At 33.2% G+C, this 25,560-nt stretch overlaps 1 protein-coding gene, 1 long non-coding RNA gene and 1 pseudogene across 2 annotated transcripts; all 3 read left to right on the forward strand.

Annotated features, from left to right (window-relative positions):
* The first annotated feature begins 4,641 nt into the window (after positions 1-4,641).
* LOC111203408 (tubulin alpha-2 chain-like) lies at positions 4,642-6,962 on the forward strand. The gene is made up of 4 exons (XM_022697231.2): positions 4,642-4,903; positions 5,284-5,518; positions 5,687-6,057; positions 6,140-6,962. Exons 1-4 carry the CDS (start codon positions 4,811-4,813, stop codon positions 6,791-6,793), a joined length of 1,353 nt encoding a protein of 450 aa, XP_022552952.1. The 5' UTR covers positions 4,642-4,810; the 3' UTR covers positions 6,794-6,962.
* Positions 6,963-9,415: 2,453 nt separating this feature from the next.
* LOC125581819 lies at positions 9,416-11,131 on the forward strand. Its single transcript, XR_007319547.1, has 4 exons — positions 9,416-9,936; positions 10,039-10,153; positions 10,490-10,563; positions 10,740-11,131. It is a non-coding gene; the product is annotated as an uncharacterized LOC125581819 (long non-coding RNA).
* Positions 11,132-16,805: 5,674 nt separating this feature from the next.
* LOC125581818 lies at positions 16,806-17,589 on the forward strand (annotated as a pseudogene).
* Positions 17,590-25,560: the final 7,971 nt, after the last annotated feature.

Raw genomic sequence — 25,560 nt, forward strand, 5'->3', positions numbered from 1 at the left:
TGGTAATTTTACATTTGTTTAATGTAGTTTTTTTCATTTTTTATGCTGTATGTTTACATATTATTTATAATTTTCGAAAATTAGTAATATTAAAATGAAAAACCATATTTTATGCCACATGTCATCTTTCGGGAGAAGTTTTGTTTTGCTGATGTGGACGCTCTATACGGCAATGTTTAATAGAAGAACTTGGACAAATAGTCAAATAGTTATATTTATGTTTTTTTTTTTTTTTTATAAAATGGTTATGTTACATTATGGAGATAAGCCGTTTTTTTGGTGAAAAACGTAATCTTACATATGTTTAATGTAGTTTTCCATTTTTTTATGTTGTATGTTTACATATTATTGTTATTTTTAAATGTAAAATGGTAATCTTACATATGTTTAATGTAGTATTTCCATTTTTTATGTTGTATGTTTACACATTATTTATTATTTTCAAAATTATATATAATATTTTTTTTATAAAATAATAATGTTACATTATGGAGATAAACCGTCTTTATTTTAGTGAAAAATGGTAACCTTACATATGTTTAATGTAGTTTTGCCATTTTTTATGTTGTATGCTTACATATTATTTTTTAAAAATAAAAATGTAAAATGGCAATCTTACATATGTTTAATGTAGTGTTTCCATTTTTTATGTTGTATGTTTACATATATTTATTATTTTCGAAATTATATATAATGTTTTTTTTATATAAAACGGTAATGTTACATTAAGGAGATAAGCCGTCTTTTTTTTAAGAAAATGGTAATTTTACATATGTTTAATGTAATTTTCCCATTTTTTATGATGTATGTTTACATATTATTTATAATTTTCAAAAATTAGTAATATTAAAATGAAAAACTATCTTTTATGCCACGTGTCATCTTTCGGAGAATTTTTTTTTGCTGATGTGGACGCTCTATGGAGCCTCAAAAGGTCTCTTTTATTAGTATAGATTTATATTTACTTATAATTTATTTTTCTTATATTTTATATCTACTTATTCTAATATTATAATTGATGTTTAGTGTAATATTTTTATAATGTAAATTTACTTTTATTTATTTATTTAACCATACATTTTTCAGATATATGTTTAATTTAGTTTTTCTATTTTTTATATTGTGTATTTTACTTACTGTTTATCTTTTCTTATTTTTATATTTATTTATTCTAATTGTTTTGTTTTTATATCAATGATAATATTACGATATATATTTAATGTAATATTTTTATTTCTTATATACTATATTTACTTATTATTTATTTTTCTTATATTTTATATTAACTTATTCTAATAGTAAGAAAATGTTTAGTATAATATTTATATTTCTTATATTTTGTATTTAGTTATTATTGTATAGATGTTTAATTTAGTTTTTTCAATTCTTAATTGTATATTTACTTATTCTAATTTTCTTCTTTAATTTAATATACTTATTCATGGGAATTGAATTATTTTTCATAGACTCAAAGGTATTCTTACAAATTTAAATTAATCTAGTCCATAATTTTATTGTTAATATTCATATTACTCTTTCATGATCAAACCATTACAGTTAATAACCATTCAAGCGTTTATCCCGAAACACTTCTTTCATCGCCGAATCAGGTATTGGTTCATGTTGGTTTAGTATTGTTTTTTGTTTATTAACCGGTTTAGGATGGTCCTATTGTAAATATAATTTAAGTTGGTTTAGCATATATTATGCTTAAAATAACTTAAATTAAATAATAGTAATATTATGATTAAAATATAATTTTAGAGAATTTTCAAATATAGTTTACAGAACATTATAGGTGATGAATTTAATTTATTAAATTCGTTTATTACTTAAAACTAAGTTTTTTTAAAAAACATACTGAGTTATAAATATCAATGCTGGATTGGTGAGTATAACATGAAGACAAAAATATAAATATTTAATTTTCAAGATAAGAAATTCAGCTTTTATTCAGTTACTCAATATATAATATCTTAATTTTTTTTTTTTAAAATGTACATAATTTATATATATAGATTAGTCTTCCAAACTTAAACTATTATATTATATATGAATAATTTTTTTAAATAAAAAATAATTTCTTATTTAAAAAAAAAATAAAAACAACGAATGGTTATTTTCAAATAATGGATGTAATTTACTTTATACTATCATTTAACAAGTATTAGATACGTTTTGATATATCATTATTTTCTATTTCCAGAAAAAATAAATTGTTAAACATCAATATCATCTAGGTTAAGTATACTAACAACACAAATTCAAACATCACAAAAAATATTTACATAAACATTATAATACAATAATTTAATCAAAAAATACAATTAAAAAAAAATATTCAAAAGAATAGTTATATACTTAATATTTGAAAATCAAAGATATTTTTGCTAAAATTTTACTTACTTAGCCAAGGAGATCGACCATCTTTTTACTGATCGATCGATTGTTGAGCATGTGGTCGATCCGAAAATACTTTGCAGTTTAATTAAATATCTAAAACATTTATTCCAACACTCAACAGATAGTTTTGCTAAATATGATAATTAGATAGCCAACAAAATTACAAAAAAATATTTAAATAGTAAAAAATATGTTAATTTAACGTGTTAAAATTTAAAAATAAATTTTAATTATGACATGCATCTAACATTTATATAAACATATATCATAACCTAAATATAAATAATTTAACAACTTATTATTTACTTATAATTTTAATAATAAGTAAATACACAATTTAAAAAAAAATGGAAAAAGTTTATTAAGCATTAAACATCTATCTTAAAATGTAATATATATAATATAAGTAAATACACAATTTAAAAAAATAGAAAAAGTACATTAAGATTTAAATATATATTTTAAAATATAAAATATAGATATTACGTAAATAAAAAATATAACAAATGGAAATAAACATTTTAAAAAATGGAAAAAGTACATTAGGATTTGAACATCTATCTTAAAATGTACATCTATCTTAAAATAGTAGTAAATTATATAAAAATAGAAATACTACATTAAACAAAAAAAAAAAATGTATAGTTTTACATCAAGAAAGTCCCTATAAAATTCATTATTCCATCAACATCAACCTCACACTATCAAGAAAAACTTCAAAGCACTCGTGCAAAAAAATGGTTCTACCATCTACTCTTGCCGTCCCAAACACCTTTAATGATCTTGAAGGATATTTTTTGTAACAATGAACTTTTTGTTAGGTGGATTCATTGTTGGAAAACCCGCAACATCCAAAAGCCAAACTTATTCATGGGAATTGAATTGATTTTCATAGACTCAAAGGTATTCTTACAAATTTAAATTAATCTAATCCATAATTTTATTGTTAATATTCATTACTAACTCTTTCATGATCAAACCATTACAGTTAATAACCATTCAAGCGTTTATCCTGAAACATTTCTTTCCTCGCCGAATTAGGTATTGGTTCATGTTGGTTTAATATTGTTTTTGGTTTATTAACCGGTTTAGGATGGTCTTATTGTAAATATAATTTAAGTTAGTTTAGCATATATTATGTTTAAAATAACTTAAATTAAATAATAGTAATATTATGCTTAAAATATAATTTTAGAGAGTTTTCAAATATAGTTTACAGAACATTATAGGTGATGAATTTAATTTATTAAATTCGTTTATTACTTAAAACAAAGTTTTTTAAAAACATACTGAGTTATAAATATCAATGCTGGATTGGTGAGTATATCATGAAGACAAAAATATAAATATTTCATTTTCAAGAAAACAAATTCAGCTTTTATTCAGTTACTCAATATATAATATCTTAAATTATTTTTTAAAAAATATACATAATTTATATATATAGATTAATCTTCCAAACTTAAACTATTATATTATATATGAATAATGTTTTAAAATAAAAATAATTTCGGATTTAAAATTAAACAAGAAAAACAAATGGTTATTTTCAAATAATGAATGTAATTTACATTATACTATCATTTAACAAGTATTAGATATGTTTTGATATATCATTATATTCTATTTCAAAAAAAAAAAATTGTTAAACATCAATATCATCTAGGTTAAGTATACTAACATCACAAATTCAAACATCACAAAAAATATCTACATAAACATTATAATACAATAATTTAATCAAAAAATACAATTCAAAAGAATAGTTATATACTTAATATTTGAAAATCAAAGATATTTTTGCTAAAATTGTACTTACCTGGCCAAGGAGATCGACCATCTTTTTACGGATCGATCGATTGTTTAGCATGTGGTCGCTCTGAAAATACTCTGCAGATTAATTAAAAAATATGATAACTAGATAGCCAACACTCAACAGATAGTTTTGCTAAATAAGATAACTAGATAGCCAACAAAATTACAAAAAAATATTTAAATAGTAAAAAATATGTTAATTTAACGTGTTAAAATTTAAAAATAAATTTTAATTATGACATGCATCTTAAAATTTATATAAATATATATCATAACCTAAATATAAATAATTTAACAACTTAAATTAGAAAAAAATAAAAATTCCGGGCGTAGCCCGGGTTAATCCCTAGTTTAAAAAAAAAAACAAAGAGACGAGAGCGCACGTCCACCCGTTTCTTTCCGCAATTCAAGGGTTACCAGTTCTTATTCCCATATAAATAAACCTTTAAACCTTCATCCGCAAAAACAAGAATTCGAAAAAAGCCAGATCTAGATCCACCTTAAGGAGAGCGTCTTCATACACGCCCTTCCGTCTCTTCCTCCTCCTCGCGAATCTTGTTTTCTACAGATCTATTCTTCTCCGAAAACGAAAATGAGGGAGTGCATCTCGATCCACATCGGTCAAGCTGGTATCCAAGTCGGAAACGCCTGCTGGGAGCTTTACTGCCTTGAACATGGCATTCAGGTTCGTGTCGATCTCTGTGGCTGATTTCAAGATCCGTATCTCCATTTTGAAAAGATTCGTTCGTTGAGAAAATCTTGTAGATCTGTGTTTGATTTGATCAGATCTGACGTATAAGCTACATTTTACATTGTATCTTAGCGATCTCCAGATCTACTCTACCTAAGTGTTTAGATCTGTGTTGTTGATTCAAGATCCGTTGAATTAGATCTCTTATAGAACGTGGACTCGTATAGATCTGCGTTTGACTGCTATGGCTGATGCCAGATCCGTTTCTTGAACGGTATTCGTTGGGATCCTCTCGTGTCTTCATTGATTAGATCTGTTGATTCTATTGATTGTGTAACTGATTTGTTGTTTTTTGCGATTTGGAATTGTCACAGCCTGATGGCCAGATGCCGAGTGACAAGACCGTTGGCGGAGGTGACGACGCTTTCAACACCTTCTTCAGCGAAACCGGCGCGGGGAAGCACGTCCCACGCGCCGTCTTCGTCGACCTTGAGCCCACCGTGATCGACGAGGTCAGAACCGGTACTTACCGTCAGCTCTTCCACCCTGAGCAGCTCATCAGCGGTAAAGAAGACGCAGCTAACAACTTCGCCCGTGGCCATTACACCAGTAAGAGATTCTCATCCCATTGCCTCTATCAACACAAGCCCAACTATTCCTCAGCCCAAGCCCATGGGCCTCCAAAAGTGGGTCATGGGCTTGGGCTGAGGAGTTGCTTTCAATGTTGTTGGGGTTTGTGTTGATCATACTGATTTGGTTTTGTAATGTTAATCTCAGTTGGGAAGGAGATTGTTGATCTGTGCTTGGACCGAATCAGAAAGCTCGCTGATAACTGCACTGGTCTCCAAGGCTTCCTCGTCTTCAACGCTGTTGGTGGAGGAACTGGGTCTGGTTTGGGGTCTCTCCTCCTTGAGAGACTCTCTGTGGACTATGGGAAAAAATCCAAGCTTGGTTTCACTGTTTACCCATCTCCACAGGTCTCTACCTCTGTCGTTGAGCCTTACAACAGTGTCCTCTCCACTCACTCGCTCTTGGAACACACTGATGTCTCTATCCTCCTCGACAATGAAGCTATCTACGACATCTGTAGACGTTCCCTAAACATCGAGAGGCCAACCTACACCAACCTCAACCGTCTCGTCTCTCAGGTATTATAACACCAGCCCACAAGAACAACTCTTTTAACACTAATCTTGATGTTTAATGTTAATTTCTTGATTTTTGTTTCAGGTTATCTCTTCCTTGACTGCTTCTCTTAGGTTCGATGGTGCATTGAACGTGGATGTCACTGAGTTCCAGACCAATCTGGTCCCATACCCAAGAATCCACTTCATGCTTTCCTCCTACGCACCAGTGATCTCTGCTGAGAAGGCCTTCCACGAGCAGCTCTCTGTTGCTGAGATCACCAACAGCGCTTTCGAGCCAGCTTCCATGATGGCCAAGTGTGACCCACGTCACGGGAAATACATGGCTTGCTGTTTGATGTACCGTGGTGATGTCGTCCCCAAGGACGTGAACGCGGCTGTCGGAACGATCAAGACCAAACGTACCATCCAGTTCGTTGACTGGTGTCCGACTGGGTTCAAGTGCGGTATCAACTACCAGCCACCGACCGTTGTCCCAGGAGGAGATCTCGCTAAGGTGCAGAGAGCTGTGTGTATGATCTCCAACTCGACGAGTGTCGCTGAGGTGTTCTCGAGGATTGATCACAAGTTCGATCTCATGTACGCGAAACGTGCGTTCGTTCACTGGTATGTCGGTGAGGGTATGGAGGAAGGAGAGTTCTCAGAGGCTCGTGAGGACCTTGCGGCGTTGGAGAAGGATTATGAGGAGGTTGGTGCTGAAGGCGGTGATGATGAGGATGACGAAGGCGAGGAGTACTAAGAATGTTTCGAAAAATGGGTTTTCTATTATCCTTTTGTTTGTTGCGTGAATGGGCTCAAGACACTCTCTCGACGAGTCTTAAGTTTGTGTTTTCTTTAAACTACATGTCCTGTCTCGGTGTTTGAAGTTCTACTATGGTTTTATTTACTCTATCAGTGTGTTAAATCTCGTTCTCATTTCCTAAACCTAAAACTGTGTTCCAGATATTCATACTAGCTTAGTTCAAAAAGAAGATAGAATAAATTGAAATTGAAAATATATACTTAGTGCAGCAATATATATATTAACTAATGTTTGTGTGGAGCAGAAATAACACGTTCTTGGTGCGAATTTAACTACGATCGATCCCTGGTGTGAAAACTTCTATATAATTAATCGGGGGTATAAAATGCCTCTTAACTTTAAAGCCTATCCAAATTTTGTTTTAGTTTCCACAATGCTCCAAAATAATAAAATTAAAGGCTATTCATATTGTGTTCTCTATATATATATGCTTTTTCAATTTATACATATTAATCACATAAGCGTGGTCGAATGGTACGGCGGACTTGAAAATATGTTAAGCCTCCAGGATTTGAAATCAACTGAACTCGGATTAATTCATTTGTCTGGTGCTGGTTAACGGAGCCTCAAAAGGTCCTTTTTATTAGTATAGAATTTATTATTTTTGAAATTATATATAATGTTTTTTTTACAAAATAGTAATGTTACATTATGGAGATAAGCCGTCTTTTTTTAGTGAAAAATGGTAATCTTACATATGTTTAATGTAGTTTTTCCATTTTTTATGTTGTATGTTTACTTATTATTTTTTTAAATTAAAAATGTAAAATGGTAATCTTACATATGTTTAATGTAGTATTTCTATTTTTATGTTGTATGTTTACATATATTTATTATTTTCGAAATTATATATAATGTTTTTGTTTTTTTTATAAAACGGTAATGTTACATTATGGAGATAAGCCGTTTTTTTTTTTAAAGTGGAAAATGATAATTTTACATATGTTTAATGTAGTTTTTCTATTTTTTATGCTGTATGTTTACATATTATTTATAATTTTCGAAAATTAGTAATATTAAAATGTAAAACTATATTTTATGCCACGTGTCATCTTTCGGGAGAAGTTTTTTTCGCTGATGTGGACGTTCTACGGAGCCTCAAAAGGTCTCTTTTATTAGTATAGATTAATATATTTTTCTATATATTGAGTATTTCTCTTTTTTATACTTTATATTTAGTTAATATCTATATTTTATATTTTAAGATAGATGTTTAAATCTTAATGTTTTTTTCCATTTTTAATGTAAAACGGCAATGTTTAATAGAAGAACTTAGACAAATAATCAAATAGTTATATTTTTGTTTTTTTTTCATTTTTTATAAAATGGTAATGTTACATTATGGAGATAAACCATTTTTTTAGTGAAAAATGGTAATCTTACATATGTTTAATGTAGTTTTTTCATTTTTTTATGTTGTATGTTTACATATTATTGTTATTTTTAAATGTAAAATGGTAATCTTGCTTATTTTTAATGTAATATTTCTATTTTTATGTTATATGTTTACATATTATTTATTATTTTTGAAATTATATATAATGTTTTTTTTTACAAAATAGTAATGTTATATTATGGAGATAAGCCGTCTTTTTTTAGTGAAAAATGGTAATCTTACATATGTTTAATGTAGTTTTTCCATTTTTTATGTTGTATGTTTACATATTATTTTTTTAAATTAAAAATGTAAAATGGTAATCTTACATATGTTTAATGTAGTATTTCTATTTTTATGTTGTATGTTTACATATATTTATTATTTTCGAAATTATATATAATGTTTTTGTTTTTTTTTTATAAAACGGTAATGTTACATTATGGAGATAAGCCGTCTTTTTTTTTTAAATGAAAAATGATAATTTTACATATGTTTAATGTAGTTTTTCTATTTTTTATGCTGTATGTTTACATATTATTTATAATTTTCAAAAATTAGTAATATTAAAATGTAAAACTATATTTTATGCAACGTGTCATCTTTCGGGAGAAGTTTTTTTCGCTGATGTGGACGCTCTGCGGAGCCTCAAAAGGTCTCTTTTATTAGTATAGAATTTATTATTTTTGAAATTATATATAATATTTTTTTTTTACAAAATAGTAATGTTACATTATGGAGATAAGCCGTCTTTTTTTAGTGAAAAATGGTAATCTTACATATGTTTAATGTAGTTTTTCCATTTTTTATGTTGTATGTTTACATATTATTTTTTTAAATTAAAAATGTAAAATGGTAATCTTACATATGTTTAATGTAGTATTTCTATTTTTATGTTGTATGTTTACATATATTTATTATTTTCGAAATTATATATAATGTTTTTGTTTTTTTTTTATAAAACGGTAATGTTACATTATGGAGATAAGCCATTTTTTTTTTAAAGTGAAAAATGATAATTTTACATATGTTTAATGTAGTTTTTCTATTTTTTATGCTGTATGTTTACATATTATTTATAATTTTCGAAAATTAGTAATATTAAAATGTAAAACTATATTTTATGCCACGTGTCATCTTTCGGAAGAAGTTTTTTTCGCTGATGTGGACGCTCTACGGAGCCTCAAAAGGTTCCTTTTATTAGTATAGATTGCGTTAATATATAAAAAAAACTATTTTTTTTGGTTTCTAAAGTACTGCTTAGAGCATGTTTATTGCAAGGTTCTTATCAAGTCTCTAACTATCTTATGCTATAAAGAAGAAGGATTCTCTCACGGGAAGGAGACACGTCAGAAAATCGGTTAACCACGTTGCGACACATGTCCCCTTACTTTAAACATTACGTTCCATTTATTTGATCACGGGTTTCTTTTCTAATTCTGTTGGGCTGCCTCCACGTGATCAGGCCCGTCTAGCTCTACAATCACTAAACGTCGCGTTTTCAATTAGTGTTCGCAGTGTCTCTCTCTCTCTCTCTCGCATCTCCACCCTTCCTCCATTGCCAATCTTTCGTCTTCCTCCTTCCGGTGGGAGATGAAGCAGTAACCGATACCCCCTAATAAAACCCTCCTTAATCAATTACACACGATTTCCATTCAGTGCGACCCTGGAGAGTGCAAGGCGGTGGAGGCTCTGCTATAAAAAGGTACGAGTTCATGCTTTCGTAATCATCCTTCGTTCTAAACCAATCAGTATACAAAAATTTTGAGTCATGGCTAACGGTATGGTCTTCCTCTCCGATCTTCAGACTGGCCGCTCCTCCTCCTCTGTTCAAGTTCGCCTGCTCCGATTTTGGGAGGCCAGAAACGTCCGGCGTGGGGGAGAAGCTTATGGAAGTCGACATGCTCCTTCTAGATTCTCAGGTTATCTGTTTACTACTATTTTGTTTAGATTTTTGATTATATCTCCGGTTAAATTCTATACAAATCGTCACTGTCTTGATTCCAGATAGTAATAATTCATTGTGTTTTGGAGTTCTTGCTGTAGAATAATGGCTGACCCATTTCCCAGTTTGATATATTTTTTTTCTAATCTTCGTATTTTTATGGCTGAGAAAATAAACCGTTTCAGACAGTTAGTTGATGTTTATATATGTTCAACCATGCTGGATCCATATTACAAACTTCTTGTGTACCTATTTTTTTGTTTTTTCAACTGAGGAATTCTCAGCTTTGATGATTTCGTTGCTTATATTTCAGGCGACTATGATGCCGGCGAAGCTCACGATGCTTCAATTACACGAAGCTCACAGAGCAGTGGAAACGGTTTGATGGTAAAATCTTATATCAGTTTATGTACATGGTCACTGTTTCCGTAAGAGTTGTTTTAAGCTCTTAGTTTTAAGTTTTAATTTCGATTCTTACACTAACCAAATTTTGTTCTCGATTCATATTATTGTCTGTGATGTTGTTGTGGTGATGTTAATTTAAAATATTTGGTTTATGTTAGCTTTGAAGCGAAACGATGCATCATCTCGCCCTGGAGATCATTGGTGTTGGGAAGAAGAAGCTTTATGCAGCTAAAGTGTGGATGAAGCCAAGGTTGAACTTCAAGGAGTCGCAGGAGTTCAAGTCTGCCAATGACGTTTCCCCTACCATTACTCCCTTCTATCTTGGCTGCAAATAAGGTATGACCACGAACATTACATATATGTATGCAAGACATATATTAATCTTAAGAAAAATTTTGATCTTTGTTATGAACCAGATTGTGGATGGCTCATAACCAAGAGATTATGATTTGTAATCTTTTCATTTATCTATGACGGTGTAATCTCCTATATAAGGAACCTCTATGTTATGAATAAAGATAGACTTTTCCATTACTTTTATAACACATTATCAGCACGAAACTCTAAATCCCTAAGCTAATACCCAAATCGAAAAACCCTAAAACCCTAACCCTAGCCGGCGATCCGACGAACCCTAAACCCCAATCGCGTCTCTTGTTCCCGCATTTGTTCCAGCTCGCGTCCCCGATCAGCTTCAGCCCAAGGCGTTCCTGATCCTAGCTCAGACGTTCGCGACAGCATCAGATAGCTCGCGTTCCCGATCAAGCAACAAAGGACGTCCACGACCCGATAGAAGCGACTTGATCCATTCCGGCTCGCGTCCCGTTCGTGTCCAGCTCGCGGCTCAACTCCTTTGGTGGTCCGATTCAACAATCATCTAAGGTTAAAAGGTAATTCAAAACCTAAGAACCCATAATCGAACATGGATTGATTGATAAAGAATGAAACCCTAAAACCCTAATCTTTATGAATCAAAACCATAGGGTAATAGATCAAAAATCCTAATTGAGTAAATCGAAGCTCTAAAAGTTTGATACCCCAAACCCTAAATCATGTTCCTATATGATTAAAACCCCAAATCGGTTTTTTACAAGTTAAAATCCGATAAACCCTAACCATATATCTATAAACCCTAAATAATATAAGTATCAGAATTAATTATACTATAATTATCAAATCACATATTAAAACCCTAATCGAATATTTTGAAATCCAAACTGTTTTCGATTTTGATCATTGAGGTTTTAAATCTGATTGAATATGATGCTATGTTGCTAGAATTGTTTGACCGTTAAATTGATAGATTTATTTTCTCATCATGCTTGGTTAATTGTTCATCTGATTTAAAATTGTTTAAACCGACCAGCCTGTTAAAACATTGATTGAATCCGATAGGTTGCTAGCTTGCTTTTCTTATATAATCCAATAGGTTGATAGATTGATTGAGGTTTACTTGTTTAAAATCCGAATGATCTGATTGCATGATTCTTGAGGTTTAATATCATCTGCTAAGATTGATAGTTTTGTAATCTGGTCTGTTTTAAATAGAAACCCTAAATAATCTGTATGATAGGTTATATTGATCTGATTTGGATATCTTTGAGAATTGAGAATCCATATGCTAGGTTGATAGATTCATGATAAAATCTAATGTCTTGATGTTTAAGATTGTGTGCTAAGTTCGATTAAATTGATTGATCTGATTATATGTTTTTGAGGTTTGATAAATTTGGATACTAGATAAATTATTTACACATGGTTTATGCTAAATACCAATCAGCCTTGAAACTGATTCATTGAAATTCATGCTTGAAATCTATATTCTAGTATTACTAAAATCAGCATTGAAACTGATTGAGTGATTAATAAATCTTTTTACTAGTCTTGCTAAAATTCATTGATTGTTAAACCCTAATTGCATGATTAATTGAATCCATTTTTGCTAGTCTTGATAAACCATAATATTATGAGCATATAGAAATAGTATTGCTGAGACTTGCTAGAAATTGACTGATTGATTAAATGCCTTTAAGATTGATAGTCTCATTGTCCTCACAAGATTGGAATCCGAATTGATTGTTTTTAAGAGTAAGGCCGCATGAAAATTATACCTAAATATTGAGTGATATATGATTTGAGATGTCGAAAATCAACCTGGATTTTGCTGCCCTAAATCTCTCTGGATATAATTATTTACAGTGGGCATTGGATACAAAGATTATCCTAAAGTCAAAAAAAAGACTTGGTGAATGTATCATAGAAGGCAATAATGCCAATGAGAATGATTGATACCGGGCAATATTAATTATTAGCCATCATCTTATTAAGAGTCTCAAAGATCAGTATCTGACTATAGAGAATCTTCTAGACCTTTGGACAGAGTTAAAAATCGAGATATGATCACCAAAGAACGGTGTTATTATCAAAGTTCCTATTTGATTGGAGGAATCCCAGAATCCAGGACTATAAGTCTGTGGATGAGTCTATTGCTTGCTGGGCAAAATAATGGATTACTGATGAGAAACAGTAAATTGAGACCTCCTGGATTAACCCCATTACCTGATAACAATAAGGCCGCAGAAAAAAAAAAAGTAACCACATCCAAAATGATAGACCACACGGTCATGGTCGTGGAGGGTGGAGAGGACGTGGCCATGGCCACTATAACACATTCGGCCGTGAGAATCACTATGGCAGAGGCCGTGGGTATCAACCCAATTTGAGACATGGTCAAGGCAGTGGCCGTGGTATATCCTTTAAACCACAAAGCTCGACCAAATCAGTGTATCATAGATGTGGAATGGGGAACCATTGGGCTAAGATATGAAGGACTCCCAAACATTTTTGTGACCTCTATCAAAGAGAGTCTGAAAGGGAAGAATCTTGAAACCCACTTGGTCTATAAAGATGGTGAAAATAATTTCGAACATGATCAAGATGATCTTATGGAATATGAGACTTATGATTGCCTAAAAGAATCAAGTTGATAATCTGATTTCGACATCAAACTTGTGTGATTGCTTTGCTTGTATGATTTCTCTGATTTTTATCTCCTTGAATTTATTTCTATTACATTGTCTGCTTAGATTAAATGAATGAATGATTTTTCTATATGAGTACACTGAAAAACGCCAATATAAGTACTAAAGCAGGTATCGCCAGTCTGAAAGAAGACTATGGCTAAGCTATTATATTATTGCCTAAGGGTATGCATCTAGAAATCAGTGATGTCTTATATTCACTCAGCTCTAAGAGCAAGAGCAGCCTATTGAGTTTTAAAGATATAAGAATGAATGGTTTCCATATTGAAACAATGGGCGAAGGAAACAAAGAGTTCCTTCAGATATATGTACACAATCGCCCAAGACCATAATAAGTCCTAAAGACTATACCTGCATTCTCTACTGACCTAGACTGTGCATAGATCAGTATGATAGAGGCTAAAAGCCTGCGAAAATATACACTTTATGGCACGACCGGATTGGCCATCCTGGTCCAAACATGATGCGAAAATTGATATTCAAAAGTCACACATTAAAAGATAAGAAGAGTTATCCCAAAGAATCTCACGTGTGTAGCATGTACACAAGGGAAACTCATTAAGCCATCACCAGTAAAACGGCTACGAGCTCCTTTTTCATAATAAAGACTATACTGGTGAATACAGGTCTCAAGCGTTTAAATGATTATGGTATGTCCATGGAGGTAAGTGTGGACAATTCTGTGATACATGTTCATACCAAGAACGGCTTGGCCGAAATCTTTTAAAACGCAAATAGCTGATTGATAGACCATAACTTATGAGGTCAAAACTCTCATTCACAGCTTGGGCCACACGAAATTTACATGCACCTAAGTTAATACGCATCAGACCATTTAGTGAGCATAGATATCCCCTATCACAATTATAACGGGTCAAGAGCCAGACATACCCCATCATAAGACATTTGGATGTGCTGTCTATGTACTAACTGTTCCACCACAGAGAACTAAGATGAGACCTCAAAAGGAGGATGGGAATATATGTTGGATATGATTCTCCCACAATAATAAAGTACTTTGAGCCAACTATGGGTGATTATATTTGAGGCCAGGTACACGGATTATTTTAAGACCAGGAGGAGAAAAATAATAAAGATGCTAAAAGAATGGTAAAACAAATAGAATGAAATCAACCATCAATGTCTTGGCAAGATCCTCAGACTAAAGAATGTGAAATAGATGTCCAAAGATAATACATTTACAAAGCAAGCTAATCAAATGCCACACACATTTGCTGACCCGAAAAAGAATGACTAAGTCATATATAAACCAGCTTGTAAAGTACCAACGAATTTGATGTCCAAGAAGAGACACAGTCAAGTTGCTACAGAGTCTAGACAACGTATGAAACGTGGTAGACCAAATAGGTTCCAAAAGATAAGAATCCTCGGAAACAAAAGAAAGGTGCAGAGAATGATAATCAAAATCCAAATCCGAGGTTACTAAAGAAACCATCCCAGACATGGAGATAAGGACAGCCTGCTCTAAGGGTACAGGTACCAAACAATGTAGCTTGGGACGCCAAGCTGAGGTCCTGATAATAATGAATCTCAATATCGATTATATCATGTCTGAAACATAATGGAACCAATAAGGAATGTCGACATAAGATGATTTATTTGCATACAAGGTAGCACTTGAATTTATGAATATAAGCGAGGATCATGAACCCACGTCAATATAAGAGTGTGCACTCGTAGAACAGATTGAATTGAATGGAAACGTGGGGTTAAATAGTTTAAGGAAGAAAGACGTATTTAGCCAGATGATTAAGACGCCATATGATGTTAAAACCAGTGGATATAAATGAGTCTTGTGAGGAATAGAAATCGTGAGATATAAAGCTGATGTTGCACAAGGATTCTCACAGAGAGCAGTAATAGATTATGAGGAGACATACTCTCATGTGGTGGAAGCAACTACTTTTAGGTTTCTCATAAGTCTGGCTATATAAGATAGAAAATTAGACTTGCAGCAAGTTGATGTAGTGACTGCATATTTATATGGTCCACTGGATAATGAAAGTACTAGAGGGTATTGAGATGAAAGTACAGCAAGTTTTCGAGGACAATATTGATAATCATCAAAGTATATGATCTGAATATCCTAGTAACCTCTGGATACAATTTTCCAAACAGTTGAATATCTCAAGAAAGAGTTTGAGATGAAAGATCTTGGAAAACAAAGTTTTGTTTGGGATTACAGCTTGAGTCCATTAACAATGAAATCATTGTGCATCAAATAGTATATATAGAAAAGGGTACTCAAAAGATTTAATATGGACCAGTCTCACTCATTATCTAGTACATGAGCGTGAGATCACTTGTTTTGGACACTGATCCATTCAGTCCAAATGTGGACGATAAAGAAGTCCATTTAACCCTGAGATGGACGATGCAGAAGTCTTGTTTTAGACACTAATCTGATTGGTCCATAAGAAGGACGATGAAGAAGCCTTTGATTTTGGTTTATTTTATATAACCAGCCCAAAGAGGGGTTATTTGGTTTTGTTGATTTGTTTTCAGACAGGTTATGTTTGACACATGGTGGTACATGCATATCACAGCAACATCATCCAAGATTTCGTGTGTGTGTATTTGAGGTCGATGACTCAATATGTTCGATCAGATTGTGGCATGGCCGATGGTAACGAAGAACCAACTATCATGTTCGAGGACGAAGCATATTATGCCCAAGATCTTCATCACCCATGGATTGCAGAAAATTAGAGAGGTCCAATGGACCTTCAGTAATGTCCAAATCAGAGGGAGTAATGTGTGTTGTACTCTTTTTCATTCACCATGGTTTTGTCCCAATTGAGTTTTCCTAGTAAGGTTTTAATGAGGCAACATTAAAAGACATTACAAGCTCTAAATGGTTATGGCATCTAAGCGGGAGTGTTATGAACAAGATTGTGGATGACTCATAACCAAGAGATTATGATTTGTAATCTTTCCATTTATCTATGACGGTGTAATCTTCTATAAAATGAACCTCTATGTTATGAATAAAGATATATTTTTCCATTACTTTTATAACAATCCTGAAAATTTGGTTTCTGTAGAGAGATGACCATGAATATAGAAGGAGATCAATTCCATGAAATGATAATTTCTCTTTGCAAAACTTGCTCCGTTTCTCACTTTGGCGTTGTTGGTTTTCTCAGGGCTGTGTTTGATCCAATGGAAGGATTAGAATACTTTTACGCACTAGCTATCTATGGAATGACCCGAGAGAGCAAAATGATGGAGCATCAAGGATCACATCTGATGTGGGGATGAAATGAGCTTATTGCTAAGAACTCTGTTCTTCTTCCCACCTACTCATTGACACGAATCTAGGCCGCTGTTTCATGCCTGATCTTGGGTCATTTGTGCGATTCAACATGTTGGTAACAGAGCTACTTTGATAGATCCATCATCACCCAATTGTTTGTTATCAGCAACGACGAACAGCAACAATATGACAGAAGCCTGAAAACAGAGAACAACAAAAACTCAAATCTTTAAAAAGAAATAAAGACAAGATAGGAAGTCACGTCCTTATTGTTGACCATCCTCGCAATGATTCTGAGAGATGAAGTTTCAAGCTCATATCCGATGAGAATTAATGGAAGTCTAAGAAACCAAGAACAAAGAAAGAAAGAGTTGGTTCTTCAAAGATCAGTTTCCAACATTCAACTTCTTTGTATGATAGTGTCGAGCCATATGCACAGAGGCAATTGCACAGATGAAAGATATAATATACACAACGGCTGCGTTTAGACCGGTGAATATTCCATTGTTGGAGATAAAGGATCAGATGAACTTTATGAAGACCATTATAACTTTTTACCTTTCATTTTCAGATCCAATAGTTTATTTGGAGTTGTTAGTGTGTGCTTTTTTTAAGTCTATTAACTTTGGTTTGAACCGTCTGTTTAATTAACGTAGGGCTGGGCAAAAAACCCGGATCCGAAAAACCGAACCGAACCCGATCCGAAAAAGTAGTATCGAACCCGAACCGAAATTGATTAAATATCCGAATGGATTCAAAATTTTGGTATTTAGAGAACCGAAACCGAAACCGATCCGAACCGAAGTATTTCGGGTACCCGATTATATCCGAAATTGATTTATATACCTATATATATTAATTATTTTTAGATTTAATATATATTAAGAACATCAAAATATATAAGATACTTTTAACTTATCCAAAATACTTATAAATATATACAAATAATCAAAAGTAACATGTCTAAAATAGCTAAAGTATACTCAAAACACCAACAATACTTATTGATTCTCAATCCAAATATTCAAACCAAACCAATTTATATGTTAATTTTAGGTACTTTGACATATGCTATTCAAATTTATAAGTAATATATTGTTTTGTTTATAGATTTTGAGAAATTTAAAGTATATAATGAATTTTAAAAATTTTAAAATAATTTAAATGGGTTATCCGAACCCGAACCGAACCCGCAAAGATCCGAACCGAATCCGAACCGAAATTTAGAAATACCCGAATGGAGCTGAAATCTTTGAACCCGAAAACCCGAAACCCGAATAGACCCGAACCGAACCCGAATGGGTACCCGAACGCCCACCCCTAAATTAACGCAAGTCATTCTCAACGAATTACACATTTTAACTTCGGTAATCCTATCTATCGTAGTGATATTCAAAACTTGGAGCATCGTTACAATGATAATTTGGGTCTTATATCAATACTTTAAATAACATATGATTTACAATGCTTCTTAAGGTTACATCTCAGGAAAAATAACTTCAGATGCAAGTTAAGCAACTCTTAACCCGGAAAGCTCAAAAATTTTAGTGAAGTCGCTAAATATTTATTCTACACATAAAATTACAAACCTTTGCCTCTACATTTTAATATTAAGTTAGTCAGTTATATTTATTTCAAAACTTCTAATCAATAATATTGATAACATTAACTTCGTTTTCATATATAATAATGGTTTCATATTATCTAGGGCAATTCTCTGGAATAGATCTTTTTAAGTTTTTTGTCACAAAAATAGATCTCAAAAAACAAAATGAGCAAAATAGATTTTTTTTATTTTAAAAATTTTAATATTTTTTTAGTTTTTAAAATTTGAAATCATACCCCCAAAACCCCCCACCCCTTAACTCTAAACTCTAACCCTAAATCATAAACCATAAATCCTAAATTATAACTCCTAAACCCAAAAACACACCCCTTAATAAAACATTTTGGTCATTTCGATCTTTAGGGTATATATTTGTGATAAAAACTTTTTAGTACTATCATGGGGAATTTTTCTATTATCTATTTGTCTGTCTTAAAAAATTTTATTTATAATAAAAAAAATATTTCTTTTTCATCACGTAAATCATTAATTTTTCAAAAATGATAAAAATAACAATTAACAAATATATAAATAAGAGAGGATAGTAATTTTACAAAAAAATTATAAAGTTGTAAAAAAATATTAATTTTACAAAAATTATTAATTTTACAAAAAATTGATGTTAGTTGTCAGTATAATTAAACTAAAATTAACACCGAGAGAAAAATCATTACAGTTAAAAAGTATTATAGTTAGACAAAGACAAATATATAATTTTAAAAATGAATAGTAAGATAAATATTTAAAAATAAACTAAACATTTAAAATAATTTTCTATTAATAATTTATTTATTCACCCGCCCGTAAGATGGATTTGCTCTAGTTAAAATATAAAAAAAGTAATTAAAAGTATAAAAGAGAACTAAGTTATGTCTCTTATTTAATTTTACATCTCTAACTTAATTTTGCATCTTTTTTTTAATTTGGCAACTTCCGATTAGTTTAGCTATTTAATTTTTATTAAAATTTAATTATTTATTTATAATATACTATTTGTTAAGAACTCTATTTTAAGAATCCATGCGATGAACATGCTCTTATATGTAAGCAAATAAAGTCACAACTCACAAGGTAATTGAGCAATCATCAATTTAGAGCAGCCATTTACATCAGATCTAATGCAAATTACTAACTAATATTCAAGGTTCTCTGTCTGCATAAACTATAAATCACTAAACGTTTACCATTCCTCCTCCAAAACGACAAAAGCCCTTTAAATCTATAATTTTGATTCGTCTCTTACCAAACTCTTTGTTTGGTTTACCCTCTATGTTTATAAGTTTGATTTACTAACTCTACTTTCTATATCCTTCATCTGCCATCACCATACCTTATCTTTGGTTTCCTAGATTCGATTTTCTCCCACTAAAGAGAACACCAAATCATCATCAGCTAAAGAACATGGACCCAGGAGCCATAGATAAAATAGCATAAAGCTAAGCAAAGCTGATGGAGCCATCTGACAAGTTGATAAAGTAGAGACTCGTCAAATGTGCTACTCAACACACTCAAGACTCGACCAGAATATATGTGCCTTTAAAGGAGCATATCTTCTCAACCAGGAGGAACAAAGATACAAATCGAGTTGTTCCAGACACCTAATCCAGTGAAGCGTAAAGTCCTGTGAAATCATCTCAAACCGATTTTACATGAAGAAGTTTTAAATCGGGTGGTTCTGAACTTTCCTGATTTGGACATGCGGCACGTATTGGAGGCTACAAACCGAATTGGTTTGTAATCTTTACCCATCCGAGGAAACCATGAATTTGGATTCACATCAAGGCTGGTTCATTCATGGCTACGCTCTGCTGTTTTCCTTCTGATTCACACCAAAACAATTTATCACTGATACTTTATGTTGTGATTTCTTCTTCTTTTCTCTTTTTGATGATTTATAAAATCAAACTAGTATTAACCCCGTGCATTCGCACGGTATTATTTTTGTTAAAAATAAAAACTAAGTTCAGTTATACATAGATAACTAAATTACATGTATAAAATAACTAACTTTGGCTTATCAAAAAGAGATGAGTATACATTGTTAACACACTTATAATTGACCAACCACAAACATATAAAATCACTTAAATCTGTTTATAAAATTTCACATTGATTTAAATTTGCTCTTTGAGTACAAATATTAGTTTAAAGTTTCCTGTTTTATTTATTTTTGTCTTGCCTTTCATGTTTAACATGTAGTTTATGGCTTCTTTGGTTTATTATATCCATTAATGTATTAACTATTCCATCTTCAAATGAAAAAAATCTTACAAATCCAACTGAAAATATCAGCATGTAACAGAGAAACATCAATCTATGAAGCAAATCAAGAAGTAAAAGTCAGTAAACAATGGAAAATAATTAAATCTGAATATATAAGATAAAGGGAGAATTGCCAAGTGTGACTCAAAACTTGGAGTCAAACCCAAAACAATACCCCAACTTGGGTCAAATGCAAAAGTAACCTAAAAGGCTATTGAAATTACAACTATCCCCTTGTGACCAAACAAAAAAACGGAATTCTTTTTACGTTTCTACCCCTCGCAAGTCGTCTGTTTAGACGACTTGAAAATAAGTCGTCCAGACGACTTAACTTAAAGTCGTCTGGACAGTTAGTCTTAAACATAATTTAAAAATTTTGTAAAAAATATTTTGATAAGCGAAAAATGGGAATTATGTAATTAACATATGTCTTAGGAGGTATAAATTAAGATATAACAAATTTCAATTGTTTTCAGCATAGATGAGTGAAAGTAGTGAGTCATGATATTCTTAAGTTTATGTTTCATCAACATATGTTGTAGTATTGTATGTGTTCTTAGGGTTAGATTTTGGAAAGCATTAAAACCGTTTTTGAAAATTTTTAAAATTACTTATGCGTGTTCATTTCTGTGTATAGTAAACACTATTTAAGTATAATTTGATTTTATAACGTGGTTAGTTAGTTAATCTAGTCATTTTAGTTTAGGGGTTCATTTTAGGGTCTAGGACGACTTAATATTTTGTCGTCTGAAAACAGACGACTAAATATTAAGTCGTCTGTTGTACATTATCAGCCAGAATAAGTCGTCTAAACCGGACCAAACCTTAAAGTTTACCAATGTAATTTTAAAGCTAACCGGATTATTTACCCAATATATAAGGTGATTTTTTTTTTTGTTTCATTTTTCGCGATATTCAGAAACCCTAACAGTTCTCTCTCAAAGGCGATTTCGAATTCCCACGATTTCCGAACAAACCATCGTTCTCAACATCGGCTATCTATCTCACTTCATTCTCACCGTTGTCGCCGCAGCTTCTTCTAACCCTAGCGCCGCCGATTCCTCTAAACCCTAGCGCCGCCGATTCCTCTAAACCCTAGCGCCGCCGCTTCCACTATTTCCGAACAAACCGTCGCCCTCGCCACCGTGGTCACCAACGTTCTAAACACTAGCGCCGCCGCTTCTTCTAAACCCTAGCGCCGCCGCTTCTTCTCTGTAAACCTTAGCGCCGTTTCTCTGTAAACCCTAACGCCGCTAAGTCATCAATCTCGAGGAAAAGATGAACATAAAACGTTGTCTCTATCAATTTACTCATTCTCACCGTTTCACGTTTATTTTTTCAGATCTATAACCGCAATGACGAGTACTCCAACTCCTTCTGCGACTGGAAGACTTGTAAGTAATTTAAGTCGTCTGGAAAGTCTTCCAACTGGACGACTTAGTAGATGACTTAAATATAAGTCGTCCATTTGGAAGACTTTCCAGACGACTTAATTATAAGTCGTCTACTAAGTCGTCTGGACTTATATCGTTGTCTTTGATTATTTTGCAGACAAAAAGGATGGATATTCCAGAACTCCCCCGTAGGTTATACACATCAGGGGAAGAACCAGAAGCCCACAATAGCATTTCGTATCATACGGATAACAGCAAGTTGCATACTGCTCTTAGGAAAGCTCTTACTGATGACGAATTTGAAGAGCTCAAGGAGTCGAGTTTGGGAGTTTTCATCAAGTTCAAGGAGCAGGGATTTGGTTGGGCTTCAAGGCTGGTTCACTACATTCTCAGTTTCAAGCTGGACATTAAGAAGAAGTATGAGATGTGGTCTCTCGTTGGTCCAGAACCTTTGAGGTTTTCACTGTTAGAGTTTGAAAACCTCACTGGTCTAAACTGCGAGTACATCGAGGACCTTGAGACACCAAAATGTGATGTTACCCCAGAGATGGTTTCTTTCTGGGGGATGCTGGGAGTTCATCTGGAAGCTGGGCCAACTACTGATCAGATAATAGCAGCACTGCAGAGATGCGGGGATTGGTCCAGGGAAGATCGCAAGCGGCTCGCGTACCTCTCCATCTTCACTGGATTCATTGAAGGGAGAAAGTTTTCAACCGCTACACGATCTACTCTGGCAAGGCTAGTGATGGATTTAGAACGGTTTGAGAATTATCCATGGGGGAGAGTCGCATTTAAGGTGCTGATGGACTCTTTGTGGAACAAAGAAATTGCTGGCTGTTACACCGTGGATGGGTTTATACAAGTTCTTCAGGTCTGGACGTACACAGCTATGCCGGAATTGGGTGCTAGTATTGGTGGTCCCAGAGCAGACAGTCCGTCTCCACCGATACTGGCTTACGAGGGCAGCAGAGGCCGCAGATCAATGAAAGCTGCTATCTTGAGTCAGGTATTTACTTCAATCCAAAAGACTGCGCAGACGACTTATTATAAGTCGTCTGGAAGGTCGTCCAGCTGGACGACTTATCGGACGACTTAATTAAGTCGTCTGGAAAGTCTTCCATCTGGACGACTTATTAGACGACTTATTATAAGTCGTCTGGAAAGTCTTCCATCTGGACGACTTATTAGACGACTTATTATAAGTCGTCTGGAAGGTCTTCCAGCTGGACGACATAGTAGACGACTTATAATTAAGTCGTCTATTTAGTATTTTTTTTCAAATATCTAACTCGATTCTTCTATTTACTGCAGACCCGCGTGATCAACTTTGTTGAGAAGGACATTAGTGAAATGTGGCCAAAATGGGACTCTGAGGTTGAGGACCTGCCCGCGGAGAACATCATTAAAGTCATGTATGAGCGGAGACCGTGGAAGTGGACCATGGATTGCTGGGAAGTCACTGGTACTAAGGTCAATACAAAACCTAAGGTTGTGACTCCATCAAAGAAGGCCAAAGAGATGGTTGTGTTGGAGGAGGAGGAGGAGGAGGAGGAAGACAATCCAAGACCTCGGAAGAAAGCTCGTAAAGAGGCTCCTAAAGTGGCTAGTGCTCTGTATGAAGTGGTGTAATCAAGCGCCATGCCAAACATGTTCCTCATTGCATCAGTGATATGCTGCGGAGTTATCCCATCAATGATTCCAACACGATCAATGAAAAGACTACCTACATACTTCGGAGTACAGTGTCTCCGCTGAGCGATTCGGTCTCCCGCTGAGCATAAATGTTTTTCCACATACTTTGTTACCCAAAACGTGTTTGTCCCATGTTTGACACTCGCTCTGACCTTCCATCCACAATAGCTAACCGGACATGTTGCCACAACGAGAGTTTTCGTTGATTTGTATAATTTGAAAGAAAACTTACCCCTCACTGCTGCCAACCGCAGCTCTGAAAGCAGAGCACCCTTGCTAACAAAACTCTGGTTGACATAGATACTGGTACCATTCGATTTTCCTCCTTCAATAGCATTTGTCTTAGCATATGTCTTTTGGATTTCTTCAAAACAAATATTATCATCATCTTCCTCGTCCTCATCTGGAACCTTTCCATAAAGACTGTAATCCCCACCATTCTGATCCGTTTCACCAACAATAGAATTATCAGCATCCTCCTCCCCATTTTCCTCCTCCCCATCTTCTTCCCATTCACCAGCTTCATCATTATCACCAACATCTTCTTCCCATTCACCAGCTTCATCATTATCACCAACATCTTTTTCCCATTCACCAGCTTCATCAATATCCCTTTTCTCTGAAACCGTTTCGACCTTGCTGCGGCTTGATACACAAAGACATACTCTATGGGTTTTGAGTATCTCCAGCAAGTTTCGAACTTGTCTATCACTTGTAACATGAATGGGAAGACTGCCTGGAGCCATCATCATTTCTGCTGGTAATGAGTAGCTAATCTCCACACTCACTGTTCTCATGTCCAGGTTATAATCTTCTTGAGCCATTGCAACAAGTTCAGCATGTGTTGAATCTTCATTCAATAAAAACAATCTTCCTCCTTTGAGATCATCAACCACAAAATCCCAATGGAAATCTCTCAACAACCATTCTCCATACACTGCATGTAACTGAAAAATCATCTGCAAATATTCAAAATAAAACACATTAGTAAACATAGAGAAAAGGGAAATGAAGAAGTTCAATAAACATTGCCGCAGACGACTTAGCATTAAGTCGTCCAGAAGACTTAAAGGTAAGTCGTCTAAAGAGGTCACTTTTGCAATTGAAAATTAAAAGGGACGACTTAATTCTAAGTCGTCCGGCTTTGTTTGTTAAAACAAAAACTTCAGACGACTTATATATAAGTCGTCTACGAGAAACGGGCTAGTTTTGCATTTGACCGAATCGTGTCAGATCTTTGACTATTTCTGGACGACTTATAATTCAGTCGTCTCTGGGAAAGTTAAAATTTCAATATTTTATGAAAACTTGACGACTTACACGTAAGTCGTCCTAGGTTAGTTTTGTAATTGAAAAATAAAACTTGAAATTTAACTTTCTCCAGACGACTTAGATGAAAGTCGTCCAGCTAAACGACTTAATTTAAGGTCGTCCGGGATAAGCAAGGTTTGACCAGAAAATTGGGAAAAATTCTGGACGACTTTGCTTTCCCCGGACGACTTTAAATTAAGTCTTCTGGAGGGACGACTTTATATTAAGTCGTCTGGTTAAAGTTAAATTATGAAGTTTTATTTTTCAATTACAAAACTAACCTAGGACGACTTACACGTAAGTCGTCAAGTTTTCATAAAATATTGAAATTTTAACTTTCCCAGAGACGACTGAATTATAAGTCGTCCAGAAATAGTCAAAGATCTGACACGATTC

This window comes from Brassica napus, chromosome C2 (assembly GCF_020379485.1).
Source record: "Brassica napus cultivar Da-Ae chromosome C2, Da-Ae, whole genome shotgun sequence".
Taxonomy (NCBI): Eukaryota; Viridiplantae; Streptophyta; class Magnoliopsida; order Brassicales; family Brassicaceae; genus Brassica; species Brassica napus.